General features: G+C 38.5%; 1 protein-coding gene across 7 annotated transcripts in view; it reads left to right on the top strand.

Moving 5' to 3' along the window:
- PHKB (phosphorylase kinase regulatory subunit beta) overlaps positions 1 to 16,015 on the top strand; it is a 187,166-nt gene that overhangs the window by 117,566 nt on the left and 53,585 nt on the right. For all 7 annotated transcript variants that reach the window (XM_039503735.1, XM_039503733.1, XM_039503740.1 and 4 more), the window contains one exon: positions 1,614 to 1,708. In XM_039503735.1, the coding sequence (XP_039359669.1) occupies positions 1,614 to 1,708 (95 nt within the window). The remainder of the gene's footprint in view (positions 1 to 1,613; positions 1,709 to 16,015) is intronic.

Raw genomic sequence — 16,015 nt, 5'->3', positions numbered from 1 at the left:
GTTCGAGGGGGTTGGGGGCAGAGGGAGACTAGGGCTCCAGACTCCTGGGTTCTGCCCTCAGTGCCGGGGGGGAACGGGTTCCAGTGACGTGGGGTGGGGAAAGAGGTGCAACCCAGCTGTTCCCAGGGTCCAGCAGGCAGCGAGCTGGAGCCCCCGGGCTCGGTTTTGGGTTGTAGGATGTGGCCTGCCCCAGTACAGAGCCAAGCTCATCCGGACACTGGGGCTCCAACCCCGGGGCAGCCTGCCTGAGTCCAGGGAGCGGGGCCGGCTGTGCTGAGAGCAGGCAGGCACACGGTGCAGCTGGGACCCAGGACCCTTCCCCCCCCTTACAGGCCTTGCGGGCGCTGCAACTCCTGTGGAGCTGGGTCCCTCTTCCTGCCTGCGCTGGCGGAGCCGCTTCTAGGGCCGCTCAGACTCCGTGGACGCCAGGTAGCGGTATGGACACGCTAACTCAGAAACACAACCTCCCGCCAGAAGTGACGGAGGTCAGGAAAGCTTGTGCTAATGCCAGCGGGAGGGGTGGAGACGATTGGGCCGGGCCGGGCCAGGCAGGATTTTTAATGGCACGCTGCTGCCTGCTGGGATCCCGGCCGCTGGCCCCGCTCAGCCCACTGCTGGCCTGGGTTTGGCAGTGGGCTGAGCGGGGCCGGCGTCTGGAACCCCGGCAAGCAGCAGCATGCCATTAAAAATTGGCTCGTGTGTCATCTTTGGCACGTATGCCATAGGTTGCCAACCCCTGCACTAGAGAGAGAGAGAGCGAGAGAGCAAGCAAATTAGGACTGGAGGAAAGTACCAGACCAAGAGCACTAAGACAACAATCTTTTAGCTGAGCCACAGAAGTGAAACAGTGTAAGCTTTTCAAACCTATTTGTCAGTATGTCATAACCATGATATAGTAGCATCAAATTTCTTTGGTCAGTAGCATCACATTTCTCAGTGCTTATTCAGTCTTTAACTACTCCTTGTGACATGGCCAATATGAGTCCTGATTATAGTGATATCTGTAATAAATACTTATTTACTAGGCACGTTTGACACGTTTCACAAAGGCTGTAGCAGAATTCCTAGACAGCAACAAATACCAGTGTAGGCTGGATTCAAACCAATGAACTAGAGATGAAAGACAGATTATTTCACTATCCCATTGCCATTCTCACAAGTCAACCAATCTTGGGAGGTTAGGTTTTTTACTGGGTATTGAATAATCATAACATGATCCATACTTCTGGAGAGTGATATTATACATTTCCATGTCACTTCTTCTCAAGTATTGGCACATTATGGCTTGTCGCTTATCTCAAGCACCGATCCAGGAACAAATGCAGCTGTAGGATGCTTTGGGGAAATTAAGGCATGGGAAGAGATTTTGTTATTGAGAAGGGATTTAAGGCAACATTTGATCAGTTTGCATGAAGAAAGTTTTGGGAGTTGATTGCCTGTCTTTAGAGACTGTAGTGGTCCTTTCAAAATAGGACCTGAAGCTATTATTTCTATACTGTGTGTCTTCATTAATGAAAGTAATAATAATGGTTTACATAATATTGGTAATAGAATACGTTACCTTGAAAGTGCTCAGACTTTTTAATAATGTTTCAATTGTGGTTTACTTTCAGTTGATGGATTAGTAAATCCCAAAGACATTGACCCAGTAGGGCGTTACATACCGCCACAAGATCAGCGGAATGTTAGCATGAGATACTCAAATCAGGTAAGCATATGCTTAATTTAATCTGTTAGCTGATGTATGAAAAAAAATTAATTTAAAATATTTTAATTCAAAACAGCATCAATACTATGTCAGAATTCAGGTTATTTTCAAAATTAAATGCATGTATTATGCTTTTTTATTTATTTTAAAATCAATTTCCAGTAAGAATAAATGGATCCTTTTGCGTGATGGATTATTGGTTTTCTTTCAGATTTGTATGTGTGCCCTTTGACAGAAACTGATACTATGTAGTAATATGAAAATGTAAACCTGTAGAAATCTTGCTTTGAGTGAGAAGTACATTCTTCGTGAACTCTTACGTAGAGTAGTATAACAACTTTCGTAGTGTGGACAGGAACTGTGATGATTATGTCACATGCCGTAGCTATTTCTGGATACAGATTATGATACAAGCAAGATGCCCATGATTTAGGAATCACATTAGACCCAAATTATGTGGCAGTCAAAGATGTCCATAGTCTTGCACACTGTAAGAGGTGCACAAGGAATCCGGGAGAGACCTGCTCTTCTCTCTACCTCCAGATGAATTGTGGTTGTAAGTGTATAAAGGATTTTCTACATTGAGTTCCTAAAACATGCAGGAGTTGGGCTCTCTTTGATGCGTGCATCCTCCCGTATCTGCTATATACCCATTTCTCTGCCAGGCACCTGGACCTCCGTAGATCTACAAAAGGTAACCTTACTCTGGAGACTTTAGGAGCAAGGCTACTAGTTTCTGGAGCACTCAGTGTGGCAAACTGTAAAATATTCGGCATTTGGTATTTGACAGGGAAGGAGGAGCCAGCAAATTTTTTGCTTTGTTTGTTTTGCTTTTTTGTTTTTGTTTTGTTTGGTTTGGTATTTTTACTTGTTTTCCAAGGGTTTGGTCCAGATATGAAAAAAATTAGAGTACCTAATTACAAAGGTTCAGTATTTAATCCTTGTTCAGCTGCTAGGATAATTGTAACATTTATATCCTTTCATGATAGAGAGTAGGTGTTATGGTTTCTCAGAAAGAAGTAGGAATAATAGGTGTAACAAATTATAATATATATACACACACACACATTTCCAGATACTTCAAAAATTACTCATTCTAGAAGTATAAAATTGCTCCTGCTTAATGTAGTCTTACTGCTCTTTGTTTTTCTTCTTCTTTTTTGTTTCATATCAACTTTAGGTTAATTAAACACATTGTTTACTTTTAACTATTTGATACAAAATTTTCCCTGGTTCTCGGATTAAAAAATGGAAGATAGCTCTGTCAAAGATACATTCTAGGCCAGGTCTACACTACAGAATTAGCTTGATGTAAGGCAGCTTACATCGACCTAATTCTATAAGTGTCTACACTACAGCATTGCACCCATCGATGTAAATCCCCCACTATACCGACCTAATAACTTCACCTCCATGAGAAGCATAGCGCTTAGGTCAATGTAGTTAGGGCAACACAGCGTCTGTGTGGACAGTGTGTTACTTACATCACCTGTCAGTGCTCCTCTGAAGTTGGTGCAAATGCTCCCCGTGAGGATGCGCACAACCGACAGAAGGAGCATAGTATGGACACGAAAAACCGCAGTGATTACTGTGATGGTTATATGTCAACCTAACGTAGATCGACTTAATTGTGTAATGTAGACAAGGAGCTAGTTCAAGCAGGAATTAATTCAGGGAAGTTCTATGGCCTGTGCTATGTAGAAGGTTAGACTAGATGATCACAGTGTTCTCTTTTGACCTTAAAATCTGTGAATGTAGATAACATATTGATCCAACAGATACTTTATTAGAATTTTGAGGCAATGGACTTATTAAATAACTGTTTAAATATTATTTTTGCCAGTCTGGACAATATTTGTCACATTTGATGAATAATGTAGGATTGGAGTACTTGTGGCACCTTAGAGACTAACAAATTTATTTGAGCATAAGCTTTCGTGGGCTACAGTCCACTTCTTCAGAGCATCTGTAGCCCACGAAAGCTTATGCTCAAATAAATTTGTTAGTCTCTAAGGTGCCACAAGTACTCCTGTTCTTTTTGCGGATACAGACTAACACGGCTGCTACTCTGAAACCTGTCATAATGTAGGATTGAGATTTGTGTAAATGTGTTTCTTTCCTCAAAGGCAGTTTATAATTTTCACGAGTTTCTTAGTATTTCTGAGCGCTGGTTTTTCTAGACAGAATGCTGTGAACATTTTTAAAAATATTTTTTCTTTTGATTGAGTTAGTCGTAATTATGAAATGCTAAATAAATGGAACAAAAATAACACCTGTACCATCTTAGTGGGTACAAGGAAAAATTAATGCCTGTACTATACTATATAATATAAAATATATAAGTGTTTATGGTTTTTAAAATGGGGTGCCTAAGTGTTTGCAAGTCTAAATTTCATCCTTTCAGCTTGATAGAAGCCAGAAGGTGGAATATAATTTGAATATAAATTTACTATTTTTACTTAAGTTGTGTGCACTTGTTTTTAAATATTTGGGTGCATTTGTACCCTTGCACACGAGCAAATATTGCTTGATTTCACAGCATTATAAATATGGGTTGATCAGTTTAATCCCATCTTTCTAGCTGTAGATCCCTGCAACTATGTATAAGCAGAATAGAACCCAGGAGAGCATAATTAATTTCCTTTCTAATTTCTTGTAATGTAAATGCAGATTCTAAAACATCAGCATTTTTTTAAATCAGGAATTTGCCTGCAAAAGTTCTACTGGTTTAAATTAAATGGGTTTTAAACCAGTGCACACTCCTGTGGCCTTGTCATCATAGGGAAAAAGGCAGGTTCTTAACTTGTTAACTGAAGGTAAAATCTAAGTGATGTCAAATCAGTTTGTAGTTTTCACACAAGTTAGCAGGTTGCTAGCTCATGTGAAAACTACAGACTACCTTGTCTTCTAGGATTTTACCTTAAGTTAGGTAACTTGATTTAAGAACACACCTTTGCTCCTCGTGAAGAAATACTTCTAGGGCTAATCTACACTTAAAAGTTTACAAGTATAGCTATACTAGCAAAATCCTCCTGATGCTCAGACACCGCTTATTCCAGCAAAAATGTGTTTTTTGATTGTATAGTTTACACTGGTTCAGCAAGCAAAATAAGCTATATAAAATATGCATTTTTTGTGCCAAATAGTCATTTTCTACACTAGGGCTTTTGCCAGCCTTGAAATGTCACAACCCCACCCCAATCAACATTCTAATGCCAGCAAAAGTGTCTACTGTAGATATGCCTTATTTTGCTTTAAGATTCATATGTTTGTCTAACTTGTACCTATTTCTATTCTACTTCAGCTATACCAAAGGCACTCTTAAATCAAACTGAGCTCCCCACAGGGGATTGTACTGGTTAAATAATAAAATATCGGTTTAAATTCACATTTTAGGTTACGCCAGTGCAACTTTTTCGTTTAGACAAACCCTACAATAGTGTATATTTATTTGTGAGTGTATACAAAAATTACTATTGCTCGACTTCAGTTATGTAGGCAAGTCTTTGTAGAATAGTTTAAGTTAAAAAATATATAAAAATAGAGCCTGGATAATAGAATATAAGAATTAATTTCATCATTGAAATGTTATAATGTAAGTCTGCTACAGCATATTGCTACAAGGACATGCTAAATTGATATAATCAGATATGAGACTGTATAAAGAAAAGTTTCATTGTTTAAATTAATTTAAGTTACAGAGAGATGGCTGAGAAACCACATTTTTTAGTTCTACATTTTTTTAAGTTTTCAGAAACATTTTTCATACAGATTGAGGATGAAAAAACAATAACGCAAAAATGTTCACAGGACTTAAAAACCCACTTTTTTTCTGTTCTTTTTTTTTTTCCTGAAACACTGAAATGTGTTTCCAAAACAAAATATGCTCACCAGAATCCTCAGCTGCCTACTGTCTGGGCTCTAGCTGAGCCAGGAACCCTGGAAGCAATAGCAGCTGTGGTCTGAAATTGACATAATTTTTGTTAGGTTTGTGACTGCTCTTCAGTAGGGGGCAGAAAACTGACAATTATGAATTAGGAATTATGTCAATTTCAGTCTGCAGCTCTATGGCAACTAACCTGGTGGACTGTCAGGGAGATTCGAACCTCTCTGAGTACTGGCTGTCAAGTTCCAAGGCCTCTGGCATGACCTGGCAGGAAGATAGGCAGGTTTCCAGCAGTAATTTGTCAAAAGTAAACTGATTTTTCAAAAAAAATTAATTTTGATAAATTGGAAAATTCTGATGAAAAATTGTTTTTTCAAAATTTTTCCAACCAACTCTATCTCCGCAATTTGTGTGTAGATGAGCCCTTTATAATGGAGGCAAGAGCCACATGCATGTAAAAAGTGTGAAGCAGGTTATTAAAAGCACATTCTACACCTTTTACAATCTTGCAGAGAGACTTTTCCTTAATCCAGAGTAACTTTTTTTCTTACTGTGCAGTGTTTCAGAAGAAATTGTGAAATGTTTATCAGATATTGACGTAAACTATTCTGTGGGAACAAAAGCTACTGTGTCTTGTGCAAATGAATGAGTATCCTGCTTCCAAAGCATTCCTTTTTTCTTGATTTATCCAAATACTTCTTACAACCACCCAGTATCTTACCATTTCCTGTTGCCTAGGCAATCCCAATGCCTGGGTGCTAGCTGATTATCTGTGAATGAGACTTCCATTGTTCACACTGCAGCACTTACGCTATGTTAATGTGAGATAATGGAAACTCGAAGACTTCATTTATTCCCAGCTTCAGCTGTTTGTTCATACTTGATGGGGTTCTTACTGCTTCAAAAACTGTGAACTGCTGACAGTATGTATGGAATTTGCTTGTGTGTTTTACCCAGCACTTAAGGATGCTACCAGAAGAAGTTACATTACAGTCAGTTGTGCAGCACTAAAGTTGGGTTCAGTTAATTAGCATAAGAATTGGCTCTTGCTTTACAGCCATTCTCAATTTGCATAAATTCTCCACTACCTTGATCTTCCCTTGTACCCTCTTTTATAGTTGTTCTTCTGTTCATCTCCCTTGTAAACAACTTGGTTCTTGAGACCAATATCTTCTGGTGATCCTAGATCAATAGTATTGAAAATCTAGAAGGGATTTGTTCTACAAACCAGTGGAACATATTGCATGACTCAGCAGGAAATCTGTGTTAATTTTCCAGATGTGTAGGGAGAAACAGATTCTGCCCTGAGGACTTTGATTATCAGAGATGCTATGCAGTATGTGCTTCTTTTTCTCTACTAGAATCCTGTATGATTTTAATTTCATGATGGGATGAAAAGGCATTCTCAGCTTAGAGAATATTAAGTATCCATATTTCCTCATATAGTGTTTAATATCATTGTGAAATATATGTATTATCACCATTGTGCCATCAGTTTTCAGAAAAAAACTCACTATGCACTTTTATAATATAGTAATATTGTATACAATTAGTTGATTCAATTGCTTATCCCTTGAGGTTCAGACCCCCTGTTTTTATATACCAGTAAACCTTTGCAATGCATTCTTTGAAAAGTAAAACCCAGACAACGCTTCTCTCTCCCGTTAGGTGCGCTCTTCATGCTGTCTCCTCCTGCACTTGTTTGCTTGATAGCTTTGTTCATTGTTATGCAAAAATGGACTTTCATTGTCTCTGCCGGGTAACTGGGCTGGTCAAAGAAGCAAATACACATTCCTTTGTCTAGGGCAGACATGTTTGCCAACTCCCCCGATGTTCTAGGTTTACACGCAGTTTAGTAGTAATTCTAGCGTACATCCATAACTCTGAATACACACCGTGTACATACATGACAAAAAATAATATTAATGATTAAAAACAAACAAACTAATGATTAGTTTTCAAATGAGACCTCTCAAGGTATGTTTTGTACAAAAATGATCACAACAAGGCATGGGGTGTAAATACCGGGGTGCATAGGGTCACAATGGGACCCTCTTAAAAATCCTTGATTAATTTCTCCTACCATGAAGTATTAATTATTGCCCAACTCATTTTCTATTGTGATAATATATGAATTACGAATGGACTTGTCTCATCCACACACCCCAGAATAGGCACTGTTTTAGTTTCATGATGATAGTATCCCACTATACAAGTTTCAGGTGATGGCCCTCCACTTTTCTTGAATTCATGAGAATTCTTATTAACTACTTTTCACTGTTACTGGATGCTCTCTGTAGCTTTGTCTGATTATCTCAGTTTCACTTTCTATCTCAAAATTTTCATTTTGTGATCCATTTGATTGTCTCCTGCTGCAATACATTCTAGCCATTTCCATTTTATTTCTTCAGTCTAGTATAAGTAATAGTCCCTTTTGCTTGTTCTATAATCTTTGTGTTTCTGACCTTCCAAATTAATACCACTCATTTTTTCCCATATAGTGTTGGCAGAGATGACTAGTCCCTGCTAATAGTGTGGGGGGTACAATATAAAGGGGGGGCCATGTGACTGCCCCATGTGTTGCCTCTGAGAGGAACCTTCCAGTCTCACGTTCCTGGGTCAGAGAAGCTAATCCTGTTGGCTCCTGGGGGCTGGGGCCACAGGAGTGGGGAGCATGTGCCTCCGGGGAGACTCGCAGCACCAGTGTCTTCCTAGAGCTCCTGTGCCCTTGCGGACACCTCAGCGGGGGGAGGGGCGTGGGCAGTTCCTCTACCTCCAACTGCGCAGAGGGACCCTGCTCCTGGCGCCTTCCTCAGCAACCCCCACCCTGCTCCTGGCCTGGGGCTACCACACTCTTCCCGCCAGTTATCTGTGGGTGGGGGTCTCAGTCCTTCTCCCATGGCACCTCCCCACCAGCATGTTTCAGGCTTGCTCAGCCCCTGTCCCCAGCATCCCGGCCAAGGCAGGAGGTGGAGGGGACAGGACGGAGGCGCTTCTCATGCTGGGTGAGGGTAGCCATTCAGGGTCACTGCCTCTGTGCAAGGCAGCAGCTGTCTGTGAGAGAGCCTAGCTGGGGAGGCAGCAGCAGCCTGCTACCCTTCATCCCAGCTGCTGGGGACAGGGGCTGACTGAGTGAGCCAGAGCCCCCCAACCCTCTGCACGTTTCTGGCTCGCTCAACCCCTGAACTTGTGAGACAGTCTTGGGCTGCCACCACCTCCTCAGTGCTGTGTCTCTCGCAGACAGCAACCCTGAGAGGAGTCAGCCAGCATTAGAAGCTCTGTACAGTCCCTTCAGCTTCCCACCTAGGCTGAGCAGAGCTGGAAGTGCTGGGGGCAGAAGGGGAGGGGGGAGGGACAGACACAGCAGGAGAAGGACAAATCTCTGCACTCAGAAATCGGGCGGGGGGCGGGGGCTAACTCTGCACACACACCCCATGCGTCACCCTTGATTGTTGGTTCCCCTTCTTTTTTCTTTTTCTGCTCAATATTTTTCTTGTTGGCTTTTCTGTTCTGTATTTCACATCCACTCAAACAGTTAATATTTGATTATGCCATTTTTGTCTAATTTAGCTCGATTTATGTCAAAATCAGTATGCAAGTCTATTTAATACTCACTTTGTGGTAAAAATGGAATGTGAAACTAGAATACAACACATTTAACTTAATTATGTCTTCAAAAACCAAAAGCAGCATCTTTCCTCATATTGCCTTGTTCCTTTTCTCCACAATTAAAGAAAATGCATTAAATTATTTCATTCTCTTTTCTAAAAAAAAGTTATTTCAGAGCATTTGACAACTTAGAGTGACTGAAACAAAGTCAATCAACCCAAATTCAGTTTAAAAAAATAGAGCAATTTTATTATTATTCCATTTGCAATAAAACAACTTAATCAGACAGAAGAGACAACTGTAATTGCTATCTATATGAACTTTCCTTGTGTATAGTATCTTGGAAACACGTCTATCAAGAGAGAGGCTACTTTATACCTGCAGTTCGAGTGCAATGGTATAAATGCAGGGGACTACTGAATTGTCTCAGATACAATTTTGTGGTACCTGTGGGTAAATATTAATGTTTCAGTAATGATCACTATATAATGCTTCTGCAGAGGCTCCCTCTTGAAAATGGTGATTATCTGTGCTGCAGCTCTGGAACCACCTAGAAAACAGTGACCATGTGGTGGTTCATGCTCGTATCCTGATAGATACAAACTTTCAGTGAAAGGCTATACAGAAGGCTGCAGACTCAATTTTTTTTTTTATTTGAAATACCAGTAAAGGACCCCAAAGAATTGGGGAAGGAGGCTAGGATGACCATGGAACTGCAAAGGGGAAATATACTGTGAGGACTACAATTACAGGGATTACTTTTCTTTTCTCCAATAATTGCCTCTACAGATCCCCACTTCAAGAGATTAATTAACCGTTTATAACCCCCTGGAACAGTGTCCATTTAATGTTCCTTAATTTCACCATGGTTATTTATCTGTCCACCATTCTTCATACTCAAATAAGATTCTTCTAGCAAAAGTAAACGTTTCCATCTTTAAAAACAAAGGGTTTGATCCTCACTGCACCAAATCCAGCATACCTGCCATCACTCGGACTCCGTAGCTTTTCTGAAGTGATCAGATTAGTTTTTACTTGTTGGAGCGTTGCCATATTGTGACAGTCTGGCTAGTGCTCAGGAAAGAGACACTGGATGCCAGCGGTCTTAAAAATTGCCACCATGTTTCCAGTCTTCTGTTCTTAGGCAAAATCATTTGAAATGTGACAACAGCCATAATCTACTAGCATCTGATCTCTTTTAACATCCTGGACTTCTCACAATCCATCATGGCACAAAAACATATGTATGTTACTCTGTTATTGCTCCAACTCCAAATAAAGAAATTCAAAGGAAAAACCCAGTGAAAGCAGAAGAGGTTACTGGATAATTAAGATTCATTTCTTATAGCATGTCTTAAAGTACTTATTTATTGGTTTATTTTTTCCCTTCAGTAATAAAATGACTAAAATCACAAATAAGACATAAATATTCAATTTTTTTCACATCTTACACTTCAATAGATGCCTTATATTTTGGAGGTATTTGTATTTAGCCCACATCTACTACCTATGTGTTTGAGCCACATTTAGCCTTTGCTTGGTGAATAATGATAAAGAAATGTGTGGTCAGTGTACTGAAGGAGCTCTTCCTTCCAGTTCGCTAGCGTAACAAAGTTGGTACATAGTTCAGTGCTCTATACTATGTGTTTCAAATTTTGAGTCAAAATTCATAGACTTCTTTTCTGGTTTCTTTTGCTGAAAAATTCTAAAATTTGTTTAAAATACATCATAATACCTGCATAGAAGCTTACATTAAATGTGACACTCTTTTTAAAGGAGCACTAATGTAGTGAAAAATGTTGGCTATCCTTTAGCTAGCAGGATGTACAAATGAGGCCTAATGAGCACAAATTACTCTTATTTGAGGAACTGAAAGCAAAATTTTATTTAATCCTCAAAACACACTTTTCCCTTAGGTCCCAAGAATTAGCACTGTATTGCAGATAAACTCTATTTTAGGATCATTTATTTTAAGTTGTGGCATGAAAATTTAGTCTCTGAAGATTCTTTGTTGTTTAAGACCTACAATATGTTATGTAGTATATAAAAATATGGTCTGGTTAAGTGATTTATAAAGGATTGCTTTGTAAATGGAGTATTATCTATTCTAGATGGAAAGCATTAGTTGTCATTATAGCTAAAGCTAAATCACTCATCTTAAATCCTATAAAATCTGTAAGAACAAAACAACAGTCTTGTATGTTACAGAATGCTTGTGGAGCATAAGGAGCAATATGGTAAAGATTGTGTTAAAAGTGCTTCAGTACAAAAACATAATAAAATAATTCATTTTGTGTACATAGCAAATCAGTAGTAGTAGTAGTACTAGTTTGCTCTCCTAATTAATCCCTAAGCATTTTATTTTTTTGTATTGCAGCAAACGGTCTGTTTGTATAACATAATGTGAAATCCTCAATATACAATTAGTCCACAAACAAGGATTTTACTTTATGTTCCAAAATAGAAACAAGAATGACACCACAATCTAAGCCATTCTGGTTTGTGCTAATATTTTCATGTATATCCCATATTTTGCTTTGTAGTGACATCTGGTCATTATTTAGTGTTCTCCGTTTTTCCTTGTACTCAAACTTAACAAACTATACTTGGTTCAGGGTGAAATTCCGTACTACGTTTCCAGTAACTGTTGACAACATTCTCAGGCCACGATCTGCTCCCAAAGTCCAAGGGCTGTTTCTTTTGTTGTCTTAGATGAAAGAGAGACAGATGGCTAGGTAGAGATAACTTGGGGTGTTTTTGTCCTTCAGTCATGATTTTATAAACCTCAACCATATCCCCCCTTAATCGTCTCTTTTCCAAGCTGAAAAGTCCAAGTCTTATTATTCTCTCCTCATACAGAAGCCGTTTCATACCCATAGTCATTTTTGTTGCCCTTTTCTGAATCTTTTCCAATTCCAATATATCTTTTTTGAGATGGGGCGACCACATCTCCACACAGTATTGAAGATGTGGGCGTACCATGGATTTATATAGAGGCAATATGATATTTTCTGTCTTATTATCTATCCCTTCCTGAATGATTCCCAGCATTCTCTTAGCTTTTTTGACTACCACTGCACATTGAGGGATTGTTTTCAGAGAACTATCCACAGTGACTCCAAGATCTCTTTCTTGAGTGGTAACAGCGAATTTAGACCCTATCATTTTATATGTATAGTTGGGATTATGTTTTGCAATATGCATTACTTTGCATTTATCAACGTTGAATTTCATCTGCCCATTTTGTTGCCCAGTCACTGAGTTTTGAGAGATCCTTTTGTAGCTCTTCGCAGTCTGCCTTGGACTTAACTATCTTGAATAGTTTTGTATCATCTGCAAATTTTGCCACCTCACTGTTTATCCCTTTTTCCAGATCATGTATGAATATGTTGAATAGGACCCCCGGGGGACACCACTATTTACCTCTCTCCATTCTGAAAACTGGCCATTTATTCCAACCCTTTGTTTCCTATCTTTTAACCAGTTACCAATCCATGAGAGGACCTTCCCTCTTATCCCATGACAGCTTACTTTGCTTAAGAGCCTTTGGTGATGAACCCTGTCAAAGGCTTTCTGAAAATCTATATCCACTGGCTCCCCCTTTTCCACATGCTTGTTGTCCCCCCTCAAAGAATTCTAGTAGATTGGTGAGGCATGATTTCCCTTTATAAAAACTCTTCCCCAACAAATTAGGTTTCTCTGTATGTCTGACGATTTTGTTCTTTACTATAGTTTCAAACAGTTTTCCCAGTACTGAAGTCAGGCTTGCCGGGATCAGCTCTGGAGCCCTTTTTAAAAATTGGTGTCACATGAGCTATCCTCCAATCATTTTGTACAGAAGCTGATTTAAATGATAGGTTACAGACTACAGTTAGTAGTTCTGCAATTTCACATTTTTGTTCCTTCAGAACTCGGGTGAATACCATCTGGTCTTGGTGACTTATTACTGTTTAGTTTATCAATTTGTTCCAAAACCTCCTCTAATGACACCTTTTCCTGAGGGTTATCCCTAGATAAAATTCATTCCTGCTGTGAGGACAGAGACAAAGAGCATGGTGGTGAAAGAGGTTCCAGGTTGTTGTTTGCTAAGATGCAGATTTGTTTGTTCTGCCCCCCTTTCTTGCCAAAGAATGGCCTCATGATAGGCGATTGTCCATCAACTTTGATGACACCTGGCTAGAGGTGTCAGCTTGTCCTTTGTTTTTGAGAAACTAGTTTACTGATCTGGTAAACACATTTCTGACCTAATTTCAGCAGGTGTTCATAAGTTTACATAGTTGCTACATATGTTTCAGCATAATATTACTGACCAGCAAGTTATTAGTTTTCAAACGATACCTTACAAGGTATATTTTGTGCAAAAATTATTACAATGGTCTGTAGGGTATGAATATAGGGTCACGCTGACATCCACTGTATTCAGCTTTGATTGAATATGAGTAGTTAATGCTATATAGAGAAAGAGCACACTATAATTTTGAGGGACTGGTAAGTGGCTTTATTTCATTAATCTTCTAACTGAATATTCTAACAGTGTTTACAGTATGAAGTGGCACATTCTAGATCTATAACTTTATATTGTCTTCCAGACCTTGACACACTGAAAGGCAAAGACATTTGCTTTTTGCTTAGTATATTGCAATATGCTAGTTAAATGCACTATATTGAGTTTCTCACAGTATTTTTTGAAAGTCTTAAGTTTCACATAGCCAGGTCCTCTAAAATAAAAATGACTGAAGCAGCAAGTCACTTAGAAAAAGATTGCAGCATCTACCTTTTGATAAAGTACTTCATCAGGTGCAGTAATCCATGAAATCCTGCATACCAGTAAATAGATTGACATGAGAAATGAGGGATCTGAAGTTTATTTTTTAATAAACTCCCTTTTTTGACCCAGATATTATTTTCTAGAGTTCTGTATTAAAATTTTATAGCTAAAAATTATTTTACCTGTTTCTTTGAGTGTCAAGAATCCAATTACTCAACCAACTTAAATACTCTGTCAGTTGGAAATAGGGAATTCTAGTTAGAACCTGTTTTTTCCCTTCTGTCTGCTATGTACAAATCTAAACATAGTAACTTGGCATAGAACGCTTATCCAGAGATCTTTCTCCAGGCTTTCATTTCAAATCGTCTCAATCCCAGTAGTCAAACAACCTCAATCTCTTACGTGATATTCATAGAAATAGAGCAGCAAAGAAACTTCCTAATTCTAATTCTGAGGTAAAGTTTACAATGGTCTATTACACTATCCTGGCAGAAAGTTATTTAGTCTGTTTTTAATACCTTTACAAACAGTGTTTAGTCAATAGGAACTCCCCGTTGTTGTTGTGGACACTGTTTTGTTATCGAAGTGTTATGTCACTTGAATTTCCAACAGGTCATCCTGGGTCCCATATTGTATTTTGTAATACTTATATTGGGGGAAAAAAAACTGGTTTGTGTGCTTAAAAACTATAGACTATAGTTCTTCTGCAACCTTTAGAAGAAGTAATTATTCGTGTATTTTTTAGGACAAATACCTCAAGATTTGCCTTTTTGATTACAGCAAATATGACTTGATTTGGAGTAGTCATAAATGCCTGAACTGGTCTTTTTACTTTAAAGACTTACAGTGGAAAGAAATTATGGTACATTTTGGATGTAGAAATTTTTTAAAATTTAATATAATTTTAACTTAATTTTTGCTATGCAAATTCTGCAGTTTTCCTTTACATTGTTAAACTTAAAATGCCAAGTGAGGGGTTTTTACAGCTAAAACTGAGCTGTAAGAGAGAACCATCTTGGAAATAACACTGTATTTGCTTCTGTTAGATGCACCATAGCGCTTCCCCTTCCCTCCTCCTTCTCCCCTTCCTCCCAAAAAACAGAGGGTCTGTATATAGAGTACATTGAATACTATCAAGGAAATGAATGAGAGTAATGCTGACATCTTACATCTTAGCCATGTTGCCAGTTAAATCCCGGCCCCAGTCACTGATTTTAGTGAGGTCAGAATTTTACCCAAACTGTTTAATTCAATACTGTTTGCATGTCTTTTCTCTTACCAAAATACTGTCATTTATTTTGTTCTTAACAATCTAATTAATCATAACATTAGAAATGTACATTATATCTTTCATACAACAATACAGTTAGCAACTGTCCAGTCAAAAATACTTTAGATTAAAAATATATTAAAGCTATCAGCATGCATGTCATGTGTGTGCGTGCGTGTTTTGTTTTTTGGTTTTTTTATGAAGACTATCAGTCATACAGTCGGTTATACGATTAATTCTTTACAAGGTCTATGCAGTATATCAAAATAATACTATGATATAGTACGTATAAGGGGAAAATACCAAAAACATCAATAGTATAACCTTGCATTTTTTCTGGGATACATACTGAAGGATTTTACCATATGTAACAATTTTTAAATAAATCTCATATATGGTTGTATTTTTTCCATTACAAAAATGTAAATGGTGACAAAAGAATTGGTTCCTATCTCCCCAACTTGCATCATTCAAAATACCATTGACAGTACAGCCATTCACTAAGTTGTGAGATTTATGGCTTTTAGGTCTATGGTGTTCCATTACCCTGTGTACACAGTCAAATTGATTAGCAGGCAGTTGAGAGCAGAGGGAAGCAGCAATGCAGTGAGTTGATGCCGATCATATCTATGAACTGTTTAAATACTCAAGTATCAGAGGGGTAGCCATGTTAGTCTACAAAGAGTCCTGTGGCACCTTATAGACTAACAGATGTATTGGAGCATGAGCTTTCATGGGTGAATACCCACTTCGTCGGATGCATGTTTAAATACT

Source organism: Mauremys reevesii, linkage group 16 (genome assembly GCF_016161935.1).
Source record: "Mauremys reevesii isolate NIE-2019 linkage group 16, ASM1616193v1, whole genome shotgun sequence".
Classification (NCBI taxonomy): domain Eukaryota; kingdom Metazoa; phylum Chordata; order Testudines; family Geoemydidae; genus Mauremys; species Mauremys reevesii.
The sequence above is the reverse complement of the archived record's forward strand: the minus strand, read 5'-3'. Positions and strand labels throughout refer to the sequence as shown.